Genomic DNA, 20,473 nt, shown 5'->3' on the forward strand with positions numbered 1-20,473 from the left:
TGGGTGTAGGCACTTGTTCAAACCTGCACATTGGTCCCCTCCACTATACCATGCTGCCTCTGTGGAACATGGAGCAGCTGTGAGACAGTACAGGCGCAGGACATTCGTATCTCTTCTGATGAGACGGCTTTTCCAAGAGACTGGCTAGTTGGGAAGCCAGCATAGGGTGGGAGCGCTGGAGGCTGGCTCCGGCTAAATGGCTCTCCCTTGTCTCCTGCCTCTGCTCAGAGCCCTCAGCCCTGCTGCCCACCCACCTCATCATGATACTCGTTTTCCCTGCAGGGAAGGTGACTGATGATGTAGGGGAGTTTGTGCACAGCTGGCAGGAGCAGGTCCCCAACAGCCCTCCAGGACCTGTGACTACTTCCCTGCCTCGCCCACCATGCCTGCAGCAGAGCCCAGTATCCATGCAGGTCTGTGTGGTGTCCTGGGGAGAACCCCCCTCCCCAGTAGAAAGCTATTGGCCACAGGGCCCTGGATGGTGCGTACCCAGGGCCCCTTCCCTTTATTCTCTGCTTCCTTTTGCTTAAGTCGGGGTTCCCCGTGGGATGGTGAATCAGAGCTCGCTGTCCCCCCAGCTCAGCTCCTGCCTCTGCCCCACGCAGGGTGTGTATGAGCGGTGTGAAGTACTGCTGAGGCCTCCTTTCGACCCCTGCCATGCCTACGTCAGCCCTCTGCCCTTCGCAGCCAGCTGTACCAGTGACCTCTGCCAGTAAGTGGGCCGCTAGGTGGTGGGCTGTAGGGAGCGTCTTCCGATATGGGGATGAGGGATTGGGAGGTGAGCCAACGAGCCTGAGAATACGTGCTCATTACAGAACTGCTTGCCAAAGCTCTAAAAGTCTTATTTGCCAAGATGGGGTTCAGCTGTCCCATTTAAAGGAGACTCAGAGATGAAGCTCAACTCCCTCAGGGTCGCACAGCAAGTTAGCAACAACGCTAGGGTTGGAACTTAGGCTGTCTTCTTTGAGTCTAGGGCTCTGGGTAGCCGGCTGCCTTCTTAGAGGAGGGTGCTCTGATTTTCTGAGAGTGTTTATGGCAACAGTTCTCAAGCTGAAGGTTGCGGCTCCCTGAGGTTCAAACCACCCTTTCACAGGAGTGGCCCAAGATCATCAGAAAACACAGATATTTACGTGATGATTCATAACAGTAACAAAATTACAGTTATGAGGTAGCAACAACAATAATTTTGTGGTTCTGGGGGGAGAGTCACTACAACACCAGGAACTATTATCAGGAAGGTTTACAACCAGCCGGTCTATGGGGTAGTGGCAGTTGGTGACAGGCCAGACTTTCTCACATTCAATATCCTTGCACAGATCAGGAGGCGATGAAGCCACTTGGTGCCGAGCACTGACGGAATATGCCCGGGCATGTGCACAGGCAGGGCGCCCTCTGCAGGGCTGGAGGACCCAACTCTCACAATGCAGTAGGTTCAAGGTGGAGGTAGACGGGGGTAGGAGGGGGTTCAGATGAGTTCTGATGTGGGCTGTGGGTAGCAGCCACAGGCCTCAGCTCAGTGCCAGCCCTGCCCTCTCAGAGCCCCAGCTGTCAGAACCCTAACCTCTGAGGTTCCATCCTTGTAACAGATGGGAGAAGTAAGACTGAGCCTGAAGGATGGGTCTGGGGCCACCAAGTGAGGTGACAGTCTCAGAGTACCCCGACCTTCACCAGTCTCTTGGGCACCAAATACTCCAACTGGGACTGGAGGGTCAGGGAAATGAGAGCCCTCTTGTTCCCATTCCAGGACCTGGGGTGAGGTGGGTGCTGGCCAAGCAAATAGACCATAACCTATCCCTCCCTCCCTCCCTCCCTCCCTTCCCTCCTCCCTCCCAAGCTGTGCATTGCAGAGAGAAGGCCTTCATCTATAACGAGTGTATCGCTTGCTGTCCGGCTTCCTGCCAATCCCGTGCTTCATGTATAGACAGCGAGATCGCCTGTGTGGATGGCTGCTACTGCCCCAATGGTTGGTTGTGGGTAGGGTGGGGGTTGGTAGTGGCCTGAACGTATCTCCGTGGCCTGGCATGAATACGTGGGAATCAGGGAGCTTGGAGGATGCCTGCTTGTGGAGTGAATGAGGGGACAAACAGGGAAACCAATAAGTAAATGACAGACTTAAGGGAGGTGAGGATGAGGGCAGAGCTTGGCATCGCCACAGTCTGGGTCATCAAGCGGTTTGCCTTCCTTTGGACTGAGCTTTCTAGGCGAAGATAAGCCATCCATCCATTTCCGTGCACATGCTTTTGATTAAGCATCCATCCGCAGTTGTGATGAATGAATAACTTGGTTGGGTGGAAGGGTGAGATCGGAAACTGAAAAGCGGGAGCTGACCGGAGCTTTATAATCTGTAGAGAGCTCGTTCAGCATGGGCAAAGCCCTGGCTTCCACTCCAGCATTGCCTGAGTTGGGCGTAGTGACACACACCTGTGACACTAGCACTTGGGAGGGGCAGGCAGGAGAGTCAGGCATGCAAGATCATCCTTTGTTATCTAAGAGTTCAAGGCCATCCTGGGACCCATGGGACCCTGTCTCAACAAAGCAAAGTGACAGGCTTTGATTTTAAGGAACAGAGCCTGCTTCTAGGGATGTGACATTCCAGCCCAAGCCACAGTGAGGTGAAGGTCAGCTCAGGGAGTCAGAAAAGAAGAGCTCTGGGGATTCGTGCAATGTGGGGAGGCTAGGGAAGGTCTCTGGAGGCAGTGGAGACAGAATGGCAGAGTTTGAGAGGTGATGTCCAGTTTCGGGGTGATACATGGAGTAAAGTTTGCCCAGAAGGGGGTTGGTGCTCTGTCTGAGCCAGGATTTAGAGGAGAGTTTGAAAGTGAGCTCAGCAAGAAATGCATGCTGACAGCAGCCTGATAGAGCTGTCTCCTGAGAGGCTCTGCCAGAGCCCGACCAATACAGATGTGGATGCTTGCAGCCAACCATTGGACTGAGCACAGGGTCCCCAATGGAGGTGTTAGAGAAAGGACTGAGGAGCTGAAGGAGTTTGCAAACCCAAAGGAAGAGCAACAATATCAACCAATCAGACCCCCTAGAGCTCCCAGGGACTAAACCACCAACCGAAGAGTACACACAGAGGGACCCATGGCTCCAGCTGCATATGTAGCAGAGGATGGCCTTGTTGGGCATCATTGGGAGGAGAGGTTCTTGGTCCTGTGAAGGCTTAATGCCCCAGTGTAGAGGAATGCCAGGGCAGGGAGGTGAGAGTGGGTGGGTGGGGGAGCACCCTCATAGAAGCGGGGGGGGGGGTGAGGAGATGGAAAAGAAGAAAGTGGGCTCAGAAGAGAAATGGCTCTGAGTATGGGGACCTTTATCTGAGAGTCCAGGAAGCCACCACAGTGGCTTTTGAGCAGAGGCAGTGGTGAGTGGGTCTTTGCTGTCACCCTAGGGCTGATCTTTGAGGACGGAGGCTGCATGTCACCAGCCGAGTGTCCCTGTGAATTCCATGGGACCCTGCACCCGCCCGGCTCTGTGGTGACAGAGGACTGCAATGCCTGGTCTGTGTCCCCAGCCTGGAGGGAGGGCCCCAGGGAGGTCAGAGCTTCCTGTCAGGCTGCACGCCTGGGGTTGAGGAACCATTGCTCACTTAACTTCTTTGAGCTCCATGGGGGTGTCTCCCCAGAGACGGTCTCTGGGGTTGGGGGGAAGGGACTCTCTACCATTCACTTATGGGACTCTGTGGGCTGGGGCTGGGACAGTGTCTGGGCATTGAGGCCACCTTCATAATCTCTGTGTTTCAGTACGTGCACGGCAGGGAAGTGGGTGTGCAGCTCTTCCGTCTGTCCAGGTACATCTGACCCTCACTCGGATGCTCCCCTCATCTCCAGGTCTCCTAGGTTTGGAGCAGGGCCACCCTGGAGCCATATTAACTCAGGGGCATTTGATCCATGGGGCTAAACTTGACCCTCTTTCTTTCTCCTGCTGCTCTGGTTCTGTCCATCTCCTGCCAGAACTTGGGGGACTGTACTGATACCAGGTCCCCGGTGTCTTCTCAGAGGGATGCTCTGGTGGGGGCTATGTCACGTCTGCCCCTGAACAGGCTCTCAAGAACAAAGCTATCCTAGCCTGACCAATTCCAGAGGGCAGAGCCTAGGTCCTGCCTTAGACTTGGATCTGCAAGGCTGAGACAGTCCCCAGTGGGGGAGGGGAACAGTCCCGCCAGGGAAGCTCCTTAAGCTTGCTCAGGAGGCTTCCATGAGCAAGCTGCCTTCTTTCCCTTAGCCGAATGCTCAGTGACGGGTGACATCCACTTCACGACCTTTGATGGACGCCGGTACACATTCCCTGCCACGTGTCAGTACATCCTCGCCAAGAGCCGTTCCTCAGGCACATTTACAGTGACACTGCAGAACGCCCCGTGTGGCCTGGTAAGGCTGGGTGGGTCTCCATGTTGAAACAAGCCTCCCACAGATCAGGGTCTACCCATGCCTCAGCTGTTGCCTCTTCCTGGGACACAGAACTGGTTCGTTCCAGAAACAGTTCGCGCCCAGGCCCTGTGCTGCCTGAGTCTCTAGAGCGGGTCTAACTCTACTTAGCTTTCTATGCTTTGTTTGTTTGTCTTTTTCTATGTTGGGAAGGCCTACTTGGTTAATTCATTCATTAAATTCATCCAATTCTGTTGGGGTCAGAAGCGGTGCTGAGGTCTTCCAGACCTCATAGCTTAGTGGGCCAGACAGGCAAGCAGAGCCAGGACCCACCATCACAGTGTCTGTGGGGGGCGTGGATGGGGCCGGGTGGGAAGACTTTTCCTTTTACCTGGGCATTGGGTAGCAAGGGCAAAGGGGATCAGGAGGTGACCCCTGAGCTGTGCCAGTCGCCTGAGAACACAGCTTGAGACAATGGCTGTAGGTCAGGTGTGCGTTTGTCTGTCTGGGTGGAGGCTGCATTGTCCCCGGACTGACTATGCTGAGCCACCCCCACAGGCCCTGCTGTGGGCTGTGCCTAAGCTCCTCTCTGCAGAGTAGAACCAGTGCTTCATGCCCAGCCAGGATACCCATTCCCACACGGAGTATTGTGTACTGTCTCTGCTCCAGCCTCAGACTCTAGGGCCTTGAATGTGAACAGACCCCAGCTAGGTCTGGGGACATAGTCTGGGAACGGTGCATGAGGCGGAGGCTGGCTTTCTTCGTTTGCTCTGAGTTGTGGGGCAGCGGGCATGGGGGATAAAGGGGATGGGAGAGAACCCGCATCCTGCCAGAGTTTCAGTGCTCTGGGCTGGCAGATGTGGAGGACTGCTGCATGCAGCCCCGGGTGGGTGTCTGGCTGTGTGAAGCTACAGACCCAGTCGATGGGGGTGTGGGGGCGTACAGTCCAAGGTCTCTGGGCCTCACAGAGGCCAGAGATAACTGGTTCTCAGTCTCGGACATCCCAGATGCCTCTGTATGTCACGTAAGAGCTGAGAAGAAAGTGGGGGCGCCAGGGGCCGCTGGGTCATCCCCAGATTGAAGAGAGGAGAGGGCAGGGAGAGAGGGGACGCTGGGTGGTTTCCACGCGGGTGAGAGTCCTTGGTCCGGTCTGTGGCTAGAGTGCAGGAAGGCCTTCACTTATAGAGTTTTCTACTGGTTCTCCGGAGAAAGCCTTGCTCAACCAAAACAGGCTGCCTTTCACGGTCCCACACTGAGTGACCTCTTTTTTTTTTTCCTGTCATAGTCCCTTCTCAGCTGTTCTCCACACAGGGGACTGTCTTCCAGGATGGTCACTTCTGTTGCATCTTGAATGTGGGAACAAAGAGGAGTGACAGAAAGACAAAGCAGCTCCCACTTCTCCCATTCATGCGGCTCAAGAGCCCCAGAGCACATGAGGACTGTGAGGCCCCAGGGCGCCTTGCTCAGCCATCTCTCTATCACGCCCCAGATAGGCAGCTTGCCAGCCCAAGCCAGCCGGCCCAAGTCTGTCCAGTTGGCCTCATTGATGGACGGTGCTTCTTGATTGCAAGCTTATTTTTCTTCCTCGAGACAGGGTCCCTGCTTTTGATTCTATTTACACAATGAACGTATGGGAGTCCCTACTCCTGCCAGTTCAGGGCTGAGCACAGAAAGGGCTACACAGAGGAGTCGCACCCAACGCCCTTTCAGGTGTTCACAGCTTACAGGCAGGCCACTTGGCGTGACGTACTACATGACTCGAGGCGTAAAGGGGAGTAGAGTAGCAGAAGAAATAGTCCTGAACGTTAGCAGAAAAGAAGGGAAAGCCACTTGGCATTTAACCTAAAGGTGTCCCTGAAAAGATAGACACAAAAACAGGGAGGAAGCTCACCCTGAGGGTTGATCGTGCCAGAAAACAATGGCGCTGGAGTGGTCAGGATGGAGTGTGCTGGGCACAGTCACGGAGGTGGTGGTGGTGCCCATGATGACACGTATACCCAGTGGGCTGAACTTTGACTCTGTACAGCAGCTAATGTAAGTACACACCAAGGTGGCAGACATTCCCACCCTCCTTGTTTACATTTAAAGAGCTATCTTAGAGGCTTTGGGGGGAATTTCATGACTACTCAAAACTTTACCTGCCTCTAAGGTCGGATGCTGTCACAGAGCCATGATACATCCACCCCAAAGGGGTTTCAAAGTCGGCTTAGTATTTTAGAGTGTCTTCAGAGAGATACACAGTTCTTGCAAAGCTAGGACTTATTCCCACATAGTGTTTCCCTTGTTAACATCCTATGCTACCCAGTGCATTTTTGTTACTTGTTGCTTTTTTTCTTTTGCTGTGACAGAACACCATGGCCAATAGTAGCTGATGGAACAATGATTTGGTCTTATGGTTCCAGAGGGCGCATCCATAATGGTGGGGAAAGCATGGCATCAGGCAACTGGAACAAAAGCTGAGCTATCACTTCTCGACCACACTCAGGAAACACACATATACACACCAGGGCCAGTGGGAGAGGAACGAACTGAGTGTGGGCTGAATCTATAAACTGTCAACTCCTCCCCCGTGGCACACTTCATCCCTCAAGGCTCCTATCCTAAAAGCCCCGCAACGCCAAGCACCCACTACCAACCTGGACCAAGTGTCCAAACACACGAGCCTACAGGAGCCTTTCAAAGCAACACAGCATGGTACTTCATAAGCAGCCAACAGTACCAATGCTTTGCCATTAGCTAAGGCCACGGTTTACTCCAATTTCATTGGTTTTTACCCAATGCCATTTTTTTCTGGTCTGGCACCTCACATTAGATATAGTTGTATGTCTTGGGCTCTTCTTGGCTGTCTGTACGATTTTCCTAGTTTACAATAACCTTGAAAGCTTGTGAAATTTTGGCCAGCTCCCCGCCAGCCCCCCCCCCCCAACTTCTGGAGAAGGCTCCCTCCCTTGGGATTTGCTGATGATTTTGTCTCAGGGTGACATTTGCATATCATTTGCATATTTGCATTTGAGATGACAATCTATAGTTTCTTTATTTTGTGACTCAATTGTTTCAGATTTGACCAATGGTTTTCCCATTTGGCTCCTGCATCCCTTTTATGCCCTCATATCATACGTGTGCATACAGGGTCATCTGCACACGTCCTTATGGCTACATGTAATAAATGCCACATGCTAATATTAGATGTCAATAACAGATTAGATTAGAGCTGGAACGTTGGTGTGAATACATAGTGACTTTGTGTTTTTAGATACAGTTCTATATATCTATATATATGGTATATAGAAATGCTGGTAGATATGCATGTGTTCATTGGTTATGCAGATACATGCAAGGGTTATACATATATTTCCCTTTTAATCAACTCAGAGAGCCAAGAAGAAATGTTGCTCTAATGCCTACTAACACCTCTACTGCTGTGAGTTTCTAAGTCCATTATCTAAGCGCAATAATGAGACTCGGGAGAGTCTAGCAGTATTCTTGGAGGAATGGGACAGGAAACGTATTGGAAAGCACGGCTAAGACAGGTCACAGTTCCCACATGACCCTGCCAAATGTCACCTTTTGTGCCTCAGTTTCCTGATCTACAAAATGGCTCTGCTGTTTACAGCCGTGCATAGATGTGGCGGTTGAGCTTAGTGAGGGCTGAGCGACAGAGTTAGCCCCAGGCTATTGGTACTAAAGCTCGCTGTTCCGAGCAGAGCACAGCAGTACCAAGGCTTTGCTGTCAGTGTCACTCTTTAGTCTCATCATGTTCTCTGGGACAGGGACAGCCTTTCCTGCCTCTGCATCAACCTCTCTGTTCTTTTGTGTGCTTTGCTGGTGCCCTATCCCTACTCACAGTGGCCACTGCTCCTGTTACGGTCAGCCAGTCCACTTTGTACTTACTTATTTAATGTCTCCATCCTGCATAAATTTGCACTCTTGAGCGTGAGAATGCGCTTGCCCAGTGTAGTGCAGCCTGCACATGGCAAATACTCAGGAGATCTACGAATGAATAGGATGCAGATGTCTTCCTGTGGGAGAGGTATGAACGGGCGTGCTAAGAGCCATTCATTTTCAAAGTGGAGAACCCAAGGCCCAGGGACTATTAGCTCATTTACTGTTCCCCCGCTCCTGCCTACAGTGGTGGCTGAACAGAAGCTATGACCTTACTCATATGTGCTAGGCAAGTGCTGACCCTTTACAAAGCCCTGGCCCTTTAAAAAAAATTTTATTTTCCACTTTAAGGCAGGGTCTTGCCTCAAAGACCAAGGTGACTTAGGCTGGCCTTGGACTCTCTCTGTTTCTCTGACAGGCCTTGAACTAGTTATCTTCCTGTGGTAGCTTTCTGGGCAGAGTCGGCCTCCCGCTTGCCTTTCAGTGACGTACAGACTACAACGTATGAGCAGGACTCTATGTAAGACCCGAAAAACAGAGGCAATTAAAGCTCTGGGTTACAGTCATGTGACGGAGCCACCGGAGCCATGGTCTCCAAGGCTAGACTGAGCTGTGTGGGAGCCACCTCTGCTCTGTGCCTTTGGACAGCTTCTCACTCTCAGCAGCCTGCTCCTCAAGTTGGGCTGGGTCTCTGTCATGGAGGGTTCTGTTTAGGCCACCAGGACAGACAGCACGGACTAATGCTGCCCATTGGCCCTTCGTTTTCTCTAGAACCAGGATGGGGCCTGTGTCCAGTCAGTGTCGGTGATCCTGCACCAGGACCCTCGGAGACAGGTGACCCTGACCCAGGCAGGAGATGTCCTTCTGTTTGACCAGTACAAGATCACCCCACCCTACTCAGACGGTATGGCTCAGGATGGTGATAGTTCAAGACCCTTTCCCCAGCCTCTCTACCTAAGGGATCTGCGGCATGGGTGACCCCTCACACGGATCAGGCCAGGGGACACTGAACTCGGGAAACAGGACTCCTAAAATGTGCCTTTGTCCCCACTCCACCATGACAGTGTGACAGTTCCTTTTGACATTAGGCCATTCATGGGACTGTTTCCTGTCCCCAGGCTCAGTATTCATTCTCCTCCCCATAATTGATTCTAATCCACTGTGATTGTATGGTTGCACAAGAGTGGGTCATTAGAGAAGTCTTCTTGTGTTAGTGTGAGAAACTACACTCCCTCAGGAAAAGACGGGTTGTTGCTTGGAACCCACAATGTAACATTTCTTAGCACAGGCTGCATGGTAGGTTATGCCAGGGTTCCGAAAGCCAATCCTGAGGCAGGGCTTTCTGCAGGATGAAGCCAGGGCTGTGTGTAGATGTGGGAGTGGACCTGACAGTTGGTGGTAGAACCCTGGGCTGTACTAACAAAATCGCTTATGTCCCATTTCCCATTCTGTGGCCAGACGCTTTTGAGATCCGGAGGCTATCCTCCGTGTTCCTGAGGGTGAGGACCAATGTGGGCGTGCGGATCCTCTATGACCGGGAAGGGTTGCGGCTCTACCTGCAAGTGGACCAGCGATGGGTGGAGGACACTGTGGGCCTCTGTGGCACCTTCAACGGCAACACACAGGACGACTTCCTGTAAGTGTTCCTGCCCCGTGACAGGAAGGAGAGGGAGACCCGTGGGCCCCTTAGGGTCTGGCATCTAGAGACACTGCCTGATACACACACACACACACACACACACACACACACACGCACGCACGCACACACACACACACACACACACACCCCACTTAGTTTGCTTTTACACACTTAAATTGAAGTATGATTCGTTAAAATGATGGTCACCATCTTCTGCACGTGGAAAGACCACTTAGAGGATTTGGTTAAACACTGTTTCCTGGGTCCTACTCTTTTTTTTGTGTGTGTGTGTGGTTTTTCGGGGCAGGACTTCTCTGTATAGCCCTTGCTGTCCTGGAACTCACTTTGTAGACCAGGCTGGCCTCGAACTCAGAAATCCACCTGCCTCTGCCTCCCAAGTGCTGGGATTAAAGGCCTGCACCACCACCACCTGGCCCTGGGTCCTACTCTTAAGAATCCCATATAAACCTCATTTCCCATAAGTACTCCCATAATCCCAAGGTAGATAGGCTGGGCCGTGAGAAATTTCTGGGTTTGATTAATCTTAAACGTTTACTTGTTTTAACAACTGTGAGCACCTTTAGGTGAAGATAAGCCCCCCCCCCCAAGCCAGAGACACAAGCGTTCCCGCTGTCTGTCCCAGCAGGCCACCATGACCACTCCCTACAGGGTGCTTGGATGCTTTTGAGTTTGTACAGTGCGTGCCTCTCAGGATACAGAGGGAGGCTATTTCCCATGAGCTGAAGGTCGAGAAAACGCATTCTCTGGGCATGGGCACAGTTTAAGAATTTGGGAGGGGACAGTAGTTTGCTGTTCAGAAAGGAGAAGGGTGAGAATGATCTTGAGGCTGGAGAGTCTCGGCCAGTTCTTCAAGATAGAGAAATACGGAAGGCATCCCAGAGTCAGAATGAGGGGTTCAGCTTTGCTACGAAGAACAAGAAGCCTTAAGCTTTGCAAGGTGTGCATACGGATAAGTGAAGCTTCCTCCTGTCTTGCCAAATAGGGCTGGTGTTTGGGCAGCTGGCCAGAATGGTGGAGGCAGACCCTGGCTTAGTGTGTGGGCTGCTCACCACTCTCCATGCATGTGTGAGTCCTGCCTTGTTTAGTTAGAATGCTGACAACTCAGAGCAGTAATGCAGGCATGGTAGGTGTCATGGGGAGCATCATGGTGGGCATCATGGTGGGTGTCATGGTGGGCGTCATGATGGGCGTCATGGTGGGTGTCATGGTGGGTGTCATGGTGGGCGTCATGGTGGGTGTCATGGTGGGCGTCATGGTGGGTGTCAGGCAGCACCTTACCAGCACAGAATACTGGCTCTTTTTCTGTAGCACTCACCCTGGGTTTTGGTGATTGTCAACACTGGCTGTGTTGTGGATGCATGCTTGTCTCAGCTTTCTCTCCCCTTTTCCCCATGCATGATCCATTTCCTACCTACATCCCAGGATGGGAGATGGAGAAGGTCATAGGTCACTAGGGTCTGGAATTCCTTCTAAGAGTTAGAGCTGGGGTTAGTGGCTGAACGCATACAATCCTACACCCAATGTGATCCCTTTGGGTCTTATTACATATGATTGTGTATGAGCACGTCTTTAATTGTGTGTGTGTTCAACGTGGCTATACAGAACACCTTGACAACTGGTGTGTCTGGCATGCGATTGTGCAGTGTGTGCGTACATGTTCATGCATATTTCTGACTGTTGTTGTGTGCAGTCTATCCAGGACTGTGCGCGCTCACCTGGAAGTGGCTCAGAGTATATCCTCATGCCTAGCCTGTGACCATGAGTTTAGATGTAAACCAATGGCTGCTTATATGGGTAGATGTTCTGTGTATCTCCATGTCTGCATGAACAAGTGTGCGACTGTCGCTTTGCCATGGCCACAGGTCTCCAGTGGGTGTCCCTGAGAGCACCCCACAGCTGTTCGGCAATTCGTGGAAAACCCTGTCTGCCTGCGTCCCTCTGGTCCCTGGCTCCTTGTTGGACCCCTGCGATGTGCATCTGCAAGCTGGTGAGGACTGGGGTCCTGGGGGGGGTCCTGGGGAGGTCTGGGGAGTGGAGTGGAGGTGAACTGTTTTGGGAGAGGCGAGATGGCAACCCGAAGTGAGGGTGCTGGTGACAGAAGGAGAAGCCACAGTAAGGGGACAGGAGGGGACAAAGCCAGGCAGGTGGGAAGCTTCCTGTTACACCCCTGTCACTGATACTCACCTCAGTACTGGATACCCATCCCAGATCCTCACAAGTGTCCCTCCATGCCCGCTGCCCTGAACTCTGCTCCAACCATGAAAGCGTCCATGCTGTTCTGACACGCAGGTCTGCCAAGCTCTGCACACATGTGTCCCCCCTCCCCAGCCATGCTCTTACCTGATTCTGGCTACTTGAATTAAAATAGCAGTGGCCTAGCCCGCCCCTCCTCAGGCTGCCTAGCCTTTCCCTCGGTTTCTCTGTGCCCCACGTTCATGGTTTTTCTATCTGACTAGCAGAATTGTCTACTGATTGTCTCTTCTAACCAGTTTGGCTACGTGAGGGTCTGGAATCTGGTCAGCAATGTTCATTTCTGTGTCTCCCTTAACAGACAGATCCCTACCTGGAGTGAGGTAGAATCATTACATGAAGTATCTACTCATATTCCTGCTGTGTGCATGCACATGCTCATGAACATACATGTGCTAGTCATAGAAGTACACACGTGTGCACACAAATGAATGAACATATGCACGTGCTCGTGCACACACACACACACACACACAGCTGAGTCTTGGGGCAGCAGGGAGCCAGACCCCTGCTCACTGACCATATCTTCACATTCCAGCCTCCTATGCATTGCAGTCCTGCAGTGTGCTCACGGGGGAGCTCTTTGCACCCTGCTCTGCGTATCTGAGCCCAATACCCTACTTCGAGCAATGCCGCAGGGATGCCTGCCGCTGTGGGCAGCCCTGCCTGTGTGCCACGCTGGCCCACTATGCACGACTATGCCGGCGCCATGGACTCCCGGTTGACTTCCGTGCCCATCTACCAGCCTGTGGTAAGTGCCCCACCCCTGTACATCCATGAGAGCCTAGGCTCCAGACACAGGTGCCCCTGAGCCCTGGATGCTCTAATACAGAGTCCTGGGTCCTCCAGCCTGACTGCCACTCGAAGCTGCTTCTCTCCCTGCCAGTGTGGTCTGTAGGCTTAATTAACACTTGGGACATAATTGCTCCTCGTCCTGTCAGCTTGGCCAAGCTCAACTTAGCCCCCTGCTCAACTCCCCTTCTGCCATCTCCAAGGGCAGAGCCACTTTGGCACTGCAGAAGATGGGCACACTGAAGAGCACTGGCTCTGAGGCCAGTTTCAGGTCACAGGCGCTTTAACATATGTGCCCCTCCGATGCCCCCTGGGTCTTAGTCCTTACTGCCCTAATTCCCTGAGCAAAAAAGAATTGTGCTGGGAGCCAGGGGCTCTGAGTTCTCGTCCAGCCAGGCAGGTGACATGCTGTGTGATACTGCACAAAGTTCTGTCGGTGTCTGAACTAGTGTCTCTAGAGGTGTTTGGATAGAATCTGTCATTCCCAACTCTGGCTATACACACTCAAGTAACCAAGTAACTTAAAAATAAAAATGCTCCATCATCCCTTATCCACATCCTGTATCCATGAAAACATCACTTCTAATTGTGGGTTCCCAACATCTGCACTGTTTATAAGCTCATGTGAGCTGGCTTTTGATGAGAAGCCTGGAATGGAGAATAGCTGATTCAGGCAGTTTTGGTGGATTTGTGGCCTCGGTGCTGTGTGAGGTTCCTGGGGATGGGATGGTGGCCCAATGAGGACATGACAGGCCTGAACCCTAGGACAAAAATGCTAGAGAGAGAGAGTCTGTGATCTTCCCAGTGAGGGACACATACCTCTTCGTGTTCACACACCTGTGAGGGCCATGTGTTTGTGTGTGCATAACAGGCTGGGCACTGAGCCACTGGGGTCTTGACCTCTACTCTTCCTCAGGACCCTTATCTAAGAACAGAGCCTGCTTTTCCAGGCTGATTCTAATGGCTGCTGTCTTGACAGATCAATACAGTGACACACTTCTTTGACCCTGGGCTGCTCTGTGACCAAGGACAGGGCAAATGTCTTACGCTCTCTGAGTTTTTTTTCTTGTCAGGATGCTAAACCCACCCCCACACAGTTGTGGGAAGAAGAGAGACCAAGTTCGGTCTCCTTTCTCCCTACAGCTCTGTCCTGTGAGGCCACTAAGGAGTACAGCCCTTGTGTGACCCTGTGCACACCAACCTGCCAGGATCTGGCCAGCCCTGACGTCTGTGGGGCTAACGGTGGTGGCAACTTCAGCAGGGAGGAGTGTGTAGAGGGTTGCACCTGCCCACCGGACACATTTCTGGACACACAGGCTGACCTCTGTGTCCCCAGGTGAGTGGGCAGTCTGGAATCTGGGAGGGGTGGGAGGGAGGCTAGGGTCTGCTCTGGGCAGCTGGGCTGAGCCTCTCCTAACCCCTGCTTCCTTTCACCAGCATGCAGGCCTTGTTGGGAGAGGCAAGTAGCTCCCTCGGCTGAAACTGTTTCTCGGGCCTCTCTCTCCTTCCTGTAAAACAGATTGCACCAGAGCCATGACACCTCTCTCTCCTCAACTCTCTTCCTCCATGAACATCTGTGTAGGCCTCAGCCTGCCCAGGACATTTCTAGGCCCTGACAATCCAACAGAGAGCAGAGTAGAGTGTAGTTTCCCAAGTCCACAATCAAAGGTTTCCACCCAAAGATGGACCCACCCAAAACAGGCCTTTAGGGGACTGGGGAGGTCAGGAGAGCTGCAGAGCCACACAGAGTGTGAGGCTAGAGGTCCTGGGCTGTGGCACACCTGAAGCAGAGGTAGGGGGGGGGCCCTTAGCAGAAGTGGCTTCTGAGTGGTCCTGAGGTGAGGGAAGGCAGGATGGAGCCTGAGGTGAGAACTGCTCTGTAGCCCGGCTGGAGGAAGCTGTGGCTGGAGGTGGACTGGGAAGAGTGACCCACATGAGCTTAGGATGACTGGCAAGGCTCCTGGGGTTTCAGCCTCAGTTTCTCTGTCTGTGAAATGGCCTATTAATTGCTTGGAGGTATACCAGTAATGAAGAAAAGGAGTCACTACCTTTTAGGTGGCAAATGAGACTCAGAAGCTTATCACGCCGCGGGGCTCTCTAGTAGATTTCAGTCATGTACCCACCAGTGCCCTGAATAAAAGCCTCAGTGAGCTATACAGGAAAGACAAGGAATTGGCTGGAGAGTTCTAGGAAAGATGATTCCAGGGTCCCTCCCTTGGGTCTCCGAGACCTGGCCTGTTCTGCCCTAAGACCAGCATTTTGGAATCAGCCATGAGAGCTATGTGATATAGACATATAGCCAGTGAGTGCAGATAAGGATAAAAGACGGAGCGACACCCTTATATCCCAGGGTCCCAGAGAAGAATCCAGGAGACAGTACCTGGGAGGGCCTATCCTGAGTCTCCAGCCAAGTGTCAACAGTGACCTGTCAGGGCAGATGCTGGGCCTGAATGGCTCTGATGCCACCCCAGAACAGTATCCATTCTCACATGGACTGGGGCCGGGAGGTGGAGCTCTGAGCGGGTCCCTCTGTGCTCTGTCCTCTGAGTTGGATTGCTTTTGGTGGGGGTGATGGATGGGGGGTGGGGTCAGGGAGGCTGAAGACCTTTCAGAAACCATGGTCCCCAACCTGGCACTGAGTCCCATGTCTGGCTTTCTGGCTCTCTGAAGGCATGTCATATCCCAGGGATTGCTGTCACCTCTCTTGACACCCCTTGTCTGAAAGTGGGCTCTGGGTGTCTTCATTTCCACTCCCGAGTCTGCTCTAATCCTTCTGTTTCCATAGGAACCAATGCTCTTGCCATTTCCAAGGAGTGGACTACCCACCTGGGGACAGTGACATCCCTTCCCTGGGCCACTGGTGAGCTTCCCGGGTATCCGCTGCTACATGAGAAGTAGCACCCATGTTCTTACTCTGTGTGAGGGATGGTGGTGGGGAGCAGTGATAATAAGTAGGGATGTGTCTGAAGCCCATAGGGGCCCAAGGGCAAAAGCATGTGCTGAGTGGGTCCCTAATGACCGGCTGGGCTGATAACCCCCCTGACTCTCTGCAGCCACTGCAAAGATGGGGTCATGAGCTGTGACAGCCGAGCCCCAGGTAAGCAGGGCTGAAAGGGGGGCTTTGGGGTGACAGGGACTCTGGTTGGTGGGAAGTGGCTGTGGAGAAGAGAGTGAAGAACTGGGGTGCTGGTGAGGATGAGGTGGACCGACTCTAGCTTGCCCTGACGTGGGCGCTGGTGTTCCTGAACTTTTGGCGGAGGCCCCAGCTTATGGAGTGGTACTCCATCCCCGCTCCAACCTGCTGGAGAGCACTTGGGGATCCGAGAAGGTGCTTATCACGCCTAGATATTTTTCCCCCCTCTGAGCTGCCGAATATCTTCTGAGAAGGGTTCTGTTCAACCCAGGAGTGGACATGAGGTCCTAGAGATGGAACAGCAGTTTGGACTTTTGAGTTTCGCCATAGCACATAGGTCGGGGGGTGAGGCAGTAATGAACAACTCGTGGGGTGCCTGGAAGCGGCAGAGCATGAGGGTTGGAGCATCCTCAGAGAGCCCATGGAGAACGGGGCAGAGATTGGCACAGAGGATGGCAGTAAGCACATGCCTGATGGTTAAGAGGAGGCCTGGAGGCTGGGTCCACTAGGTAACTGTAGCGCCAGGTGACACGCCTCATCCCTCTGAACCGTCATAGATAACCCTGAATCCTCCTTCGTACCCTCATTTCCTGTCTCCAGAGCATCTTCGCTTTGATTTCTCCTGGCTTGGATTTCTACATCTTTTGGATCTGGCTCTTTTCTTTCTGTTCTATTCTCTCCTGGCTGTGGAACTTAACTGCCTTTTATTGGGTTCCCTAAAATAATCACTCACACAAGCGTGACTGTGCATGGCAGACTTTGCTGAAGACGGGGAGGGTTATGTCAGAGAAACAGACGCAGCAGGGAACTGACTCAAAGTCCTCTGGCTGCCCAGTGGTCCATCTTTGGGTCCCTCTCCTGGTCGTTCTAGGACCCTTCCATTCAGTTCCCGCTGCCTTTAGACGGCAGGACGGTCCTCCATTCTATCGTGTGAGAGGGGAGATACAGGGTACTTGCAATAAAAGTAAGAGAAGTGTGTGGGGCGCTTATGGTGCTGCCGGCAGTACAGAGGCCCTCTTTACGCTGGGTGCTGCTGACAGAGGCTGTCCTGTAGTGTGAGAAGACCTATCTACTTTTCCCCTGTGATGCGGGAACCCACATCACGCCCAGAAGCTGCCCATCCCTTCCAGCTGCCCACACAGCACCACCGCCAGCCCAGATGCAGCCCAGCCCAGGGCCTGCGCCATGTAACCCCCTTTCTTCCAGCGGCTGCCTGTCCAGCAGGCCAGGTGTTCGTGAACTGCAGTGAGCTGCACCCAGACCCTGAGCTCAGTAGGGAGAGGACGTGTGAACAGCAGCTGCTGAACCTGAGCGTGCCAGCACGTGGCCCCTGCCTGTCGGGCTGTGCCTGTCCCCAGGGGTATGTATCTACACGACTAGAAACCCACCTGCCTAAATGGTAGCAGATCCGGACACGTCAGGTTGGGGATGAGGATGTCCTCACACAGCCGAGGATGGAGGAGACAGTGTGGCTGTGATGTCTGTAGGGAGCCCGGGAAGGAACAGGAGCTTGAGAGCTCAGGCTGGAATGGAGCCTGTCAGGTTCTGCTTCCTGCGAGCCATGGGACCTCAGATGAGGAAGCCACCTGTCCCTCTGATACTCGGTGTTTCAGCTGTAAAATGAGCACCTAACGCTTATCACCACAACAGGTGGATTAAACAAAGCTTCAAAGTGGAAGCTTGGAGACAGGTGTCTGATGTGCCCCAAATGCCCAAGGGACCCCATGATCAAAGAACAGACACCATAAGATTCATGGTAGCTCTCAGCCTCCTTCCCTGATCACAGCCCTCTATGGAGGGTGGCGCCCCTGGAATAATCCAAAAGGGAAGCCACACCCACAAGAGCAGCCTCCCTCCTGGGTGTCCAGATGCTGCACGGAGGCTGCAGGCTGCAGAGAGCTACAGGAGCCGGGCTTGTGGCTGTGCTCTGCACACAGAGGCCAGTGCTCAGCTCTGCCAGTGACATTCCCAGGCCTGGGCCAAAGGAGGCCCCTGGAGCCACCTCCACCTCATGACTTGGCAGCACAGGGTTGTGCCCTTCAGTCTGTGCTGAGATTAGTGGTCATTTGGGAACCCTGGCTCGGGTCTGGCAACCAAAGGGAATGAAATGAGGGTCAGAGCTTCTGCGGTGGGTGGGGCAGGACACAGCCTGCTGGAGCTTTACAATATTAAGACGCCTGATGTTACCTCTGGCAGTCTCAAAGTGGGGAGGAGCTTACTCATTTCACAGAAGACAAAACAGACCAGGGCCAGAGGGAGGGGAATAGTCTGCTAAAGGAACCTGGCTCAGACCAAGTCTCCTTTATTGCAAGCTCTGCTCCTTGCCCAGAGCGGCAGGGAACACAGTGTGGAGTATGCGCTTGCTCCTTCCCCAGCCAGGGCACTTACCTGCGTAGGATCCTTGCTTTACTTACAGCCACCTAGCCCTCAGACCTTGGAGTGTGTCACTGAAGGTCTCTCAAAATACTGTCCTGTTTGCACAAGCCTGCCTCTCGGCCTGAGGTATCCGCAGTCAGGAGCCAGGGCCTTTCACTGTTCAGATTGTGACCATACAGAGATTCTGGCCTGGCCTGGCTCCTTGGTCTAGGTTTGGGTCTGTTCAGGATGCTTGGAGGGTGTATATAGAACACCCCTTGGGGAATCCACCTGTACTCCCAGGGGGCTCATGAAAGGGGGACTGCGCCAGGGAGGCAGTTCTACCATCCTGAAAAGTCCTCTCGATGGGAAAAGGCTCCCAAAGATGCTCCAATACCATCAACAACTCCTCTCCAGGGCCCGCTGAGCCCACAGTTAGCTACTTCTGCACCCCGGTCACCATGTCTCTAAGTTTATCTAAGAATCACAGTGCTGATCATTGCTCTGAAGGACCCTGGGGCTGTTATAAGGACGGCAGTAGCTATTCTAGTTTGCTTCAGTTGCTGTGATAAATCACCCCGACCAAAAGCAACTCGAGAGAGGAAGGGGTTTATCTAGACTGTACTTCCAGGTCAGAGTCTATCACTGAGGGAAGTCAGGACAGGAACTCAAGTGGTCGCTGCAGCAGAGTCATGGAGGAAGGCTGCTAACTGGATTTCTCTCTAGCTCATGGAGAGCTAGTGTTCTTATATAGCCCAGGCCTACCTGCCTAGGGATGGTGCCACCCGTGGTGGACTGGGCCTTCCTACATAGTGACAAATCTAGAAGGAGTGCTCTTTTGACCACTGGCTTGCTGTGTCCCTCCAGCCTGCTCAGACATGGGGATGCATGCTTCCCACCAGAGGAGTGTCCATGTACCTGGAAGGGGAAGGAATATTTCCCTGGGGACCAGGTAGTCTCTTCCTGCCACACCTGGTAAGTCCCTGAGCTGGCTTCATTTTTTGTTTCATATATATATATATATGAAATAATACTTAGAATATTTGTTATTATTTACATGAGTGGTCAGACATGTCTATGAACATACACACTTGATATTTGTAACCATGATAATGTGTTTGTATATTTAGATGAACATTTTATATATATATATATATATATATATATATATATATATATATGTGTGTGTGTGTGTGTGTGTGTGTGTGATTGAACATACATATGGTATATATATATGTATGTATATATTTATATATATGCATGTGAATGAACATACATGAACAAACATAAAAAGGCAGGTAATTAATTCAGTAATATATTGGTAAGGATTTACATATATATAATGGTGTGTTTATATATATTTATGTACATATGCATCTATTTAGTACATATATGTGCAAAGCAAGTGATTATGTATTAAACATATGTATGCTTGTATTCACTTGAATGAAGATGTGTGACTGTGATTTGTGTTTTGCCTATGAATACAGAAATGTTCATATTCAAAAATGAGTATATATGTAGGTGTATTTCCACATTGTTCATTCAGTAATATCAGCACATATATACAGAAGTGTGCATCCAGATTAGAACCCAGACTGGTTTCAATGGTGACAGACTGGGTCCCAGGAGCCTAGCAGAGACTCTCAGAGAGCCATCCAACCAGTGACAGCTGGCCCCCAGTTCCTGTCTTACATAGAGTGGAAAATGCTCCATTTTTTCAGCCCACAGGCTGTCTTCCCATGACAATACTATGGTCACAGTCAAGGCCAAAAGCACAAACGTTTTTGTACACACCAGGGTGTGTGTACCCTCAGAGCCCTGGCTGTCTGACCTAGGAAGTCCCAGGGTGGGATGTGAGAACTCAGCCCCGTGAGGGTGTGCCCCAGTGCAGGGTCTCAAGGCTGGTGGCCCGAGGTGATGGGTCGGTTAAGTTACTGGGTCTAGTTGGTTTGAACCTGTCAGAATGAAGTCTTCAACCTTTTGGTTCTGCCTTTAAAATATACTTCTAATGTGATTATGCCTTCATCTTTCAAC

At 52.2% G+C, this 20,473-nt stretch overlaps 1 protein-coding gene across 1 annotated transcript in view; it reads left to right on the top strand.

Moving 5' to 3' along the window:
• The window catches only part of Otog (otogelin), a 72,293-nt gene that overhangs the window by 9,986 nt on the left and 41,834 nt on the right, over window positions 1-20,473 (top strand). Inside the window, exons 9-24 of the mRNA XM_021205247.1 lie at window positions 283-413; window positions 606-712; window positions 1,317-1,426; window positions 1,835-1,963; window positions 3,389-3,497; window positions 3,741-3,787; window positions 4,222-4,367; window positions 9,018-9,150; window positions 9,705-9,882; window positions 11,769-11,893; window positions 12,695-12,907; window positions 14,092-14,284; window positions 15,734-15,808; window positions 16,002-16,045; window positions 17,288-17,441; window positions 19,304-19,411. Coding sequence (XP_021060906.1) covers window positions 283-413; window positions 606-712; window positions 1,317-1,426; window positions 1,835-1,963; window positions 3,389-3,497; window positions 3,741-3,787; window positions 4,222-4,367; window positions 9,018-9,150; window positions 9,705-9,882; window positions 11,769-11,893; window positions 12,695-12,907; window positions 14,092-14,284; window positions 15,734-15,808; window positions 16,002-16,045; window positions 17,288-17,441; window positions 19,304-19,411 — 2,002 coding nt within the window. The remainder of the gene's footprint in view (window positions 1-282; window positions 414-605; window positions 713-1,316; window positions 1,427-1,834; window positions 1,964-3,388; window positions 3,498-3,740; window positions 3,788-4,221; window positions 4,368-9,017; window positions 9,151-9,704; window positions 9,883-11,768; window positions 11,894-12,694; window positions 12,908-14,091; window positions 14,285-15,733; window positions 15,809-16,001; window positions 16,046-17,287; window positions 17,442-19,303; window positions 19,412-20,473) is intronic.

The sequence above is a fragment of the Mus pahari genome, chromosome 1 (assembly GCF_900095145.1).
Source record: "Mus pahari chromosome 1, PAHARI_EIJ_v1.1, whole genome shotgun sequence".
NCBI lineage: Eukaryota > Metazoa > Chordata > Mammalia > Rodentia > Muridae > Mus > Mus pahari.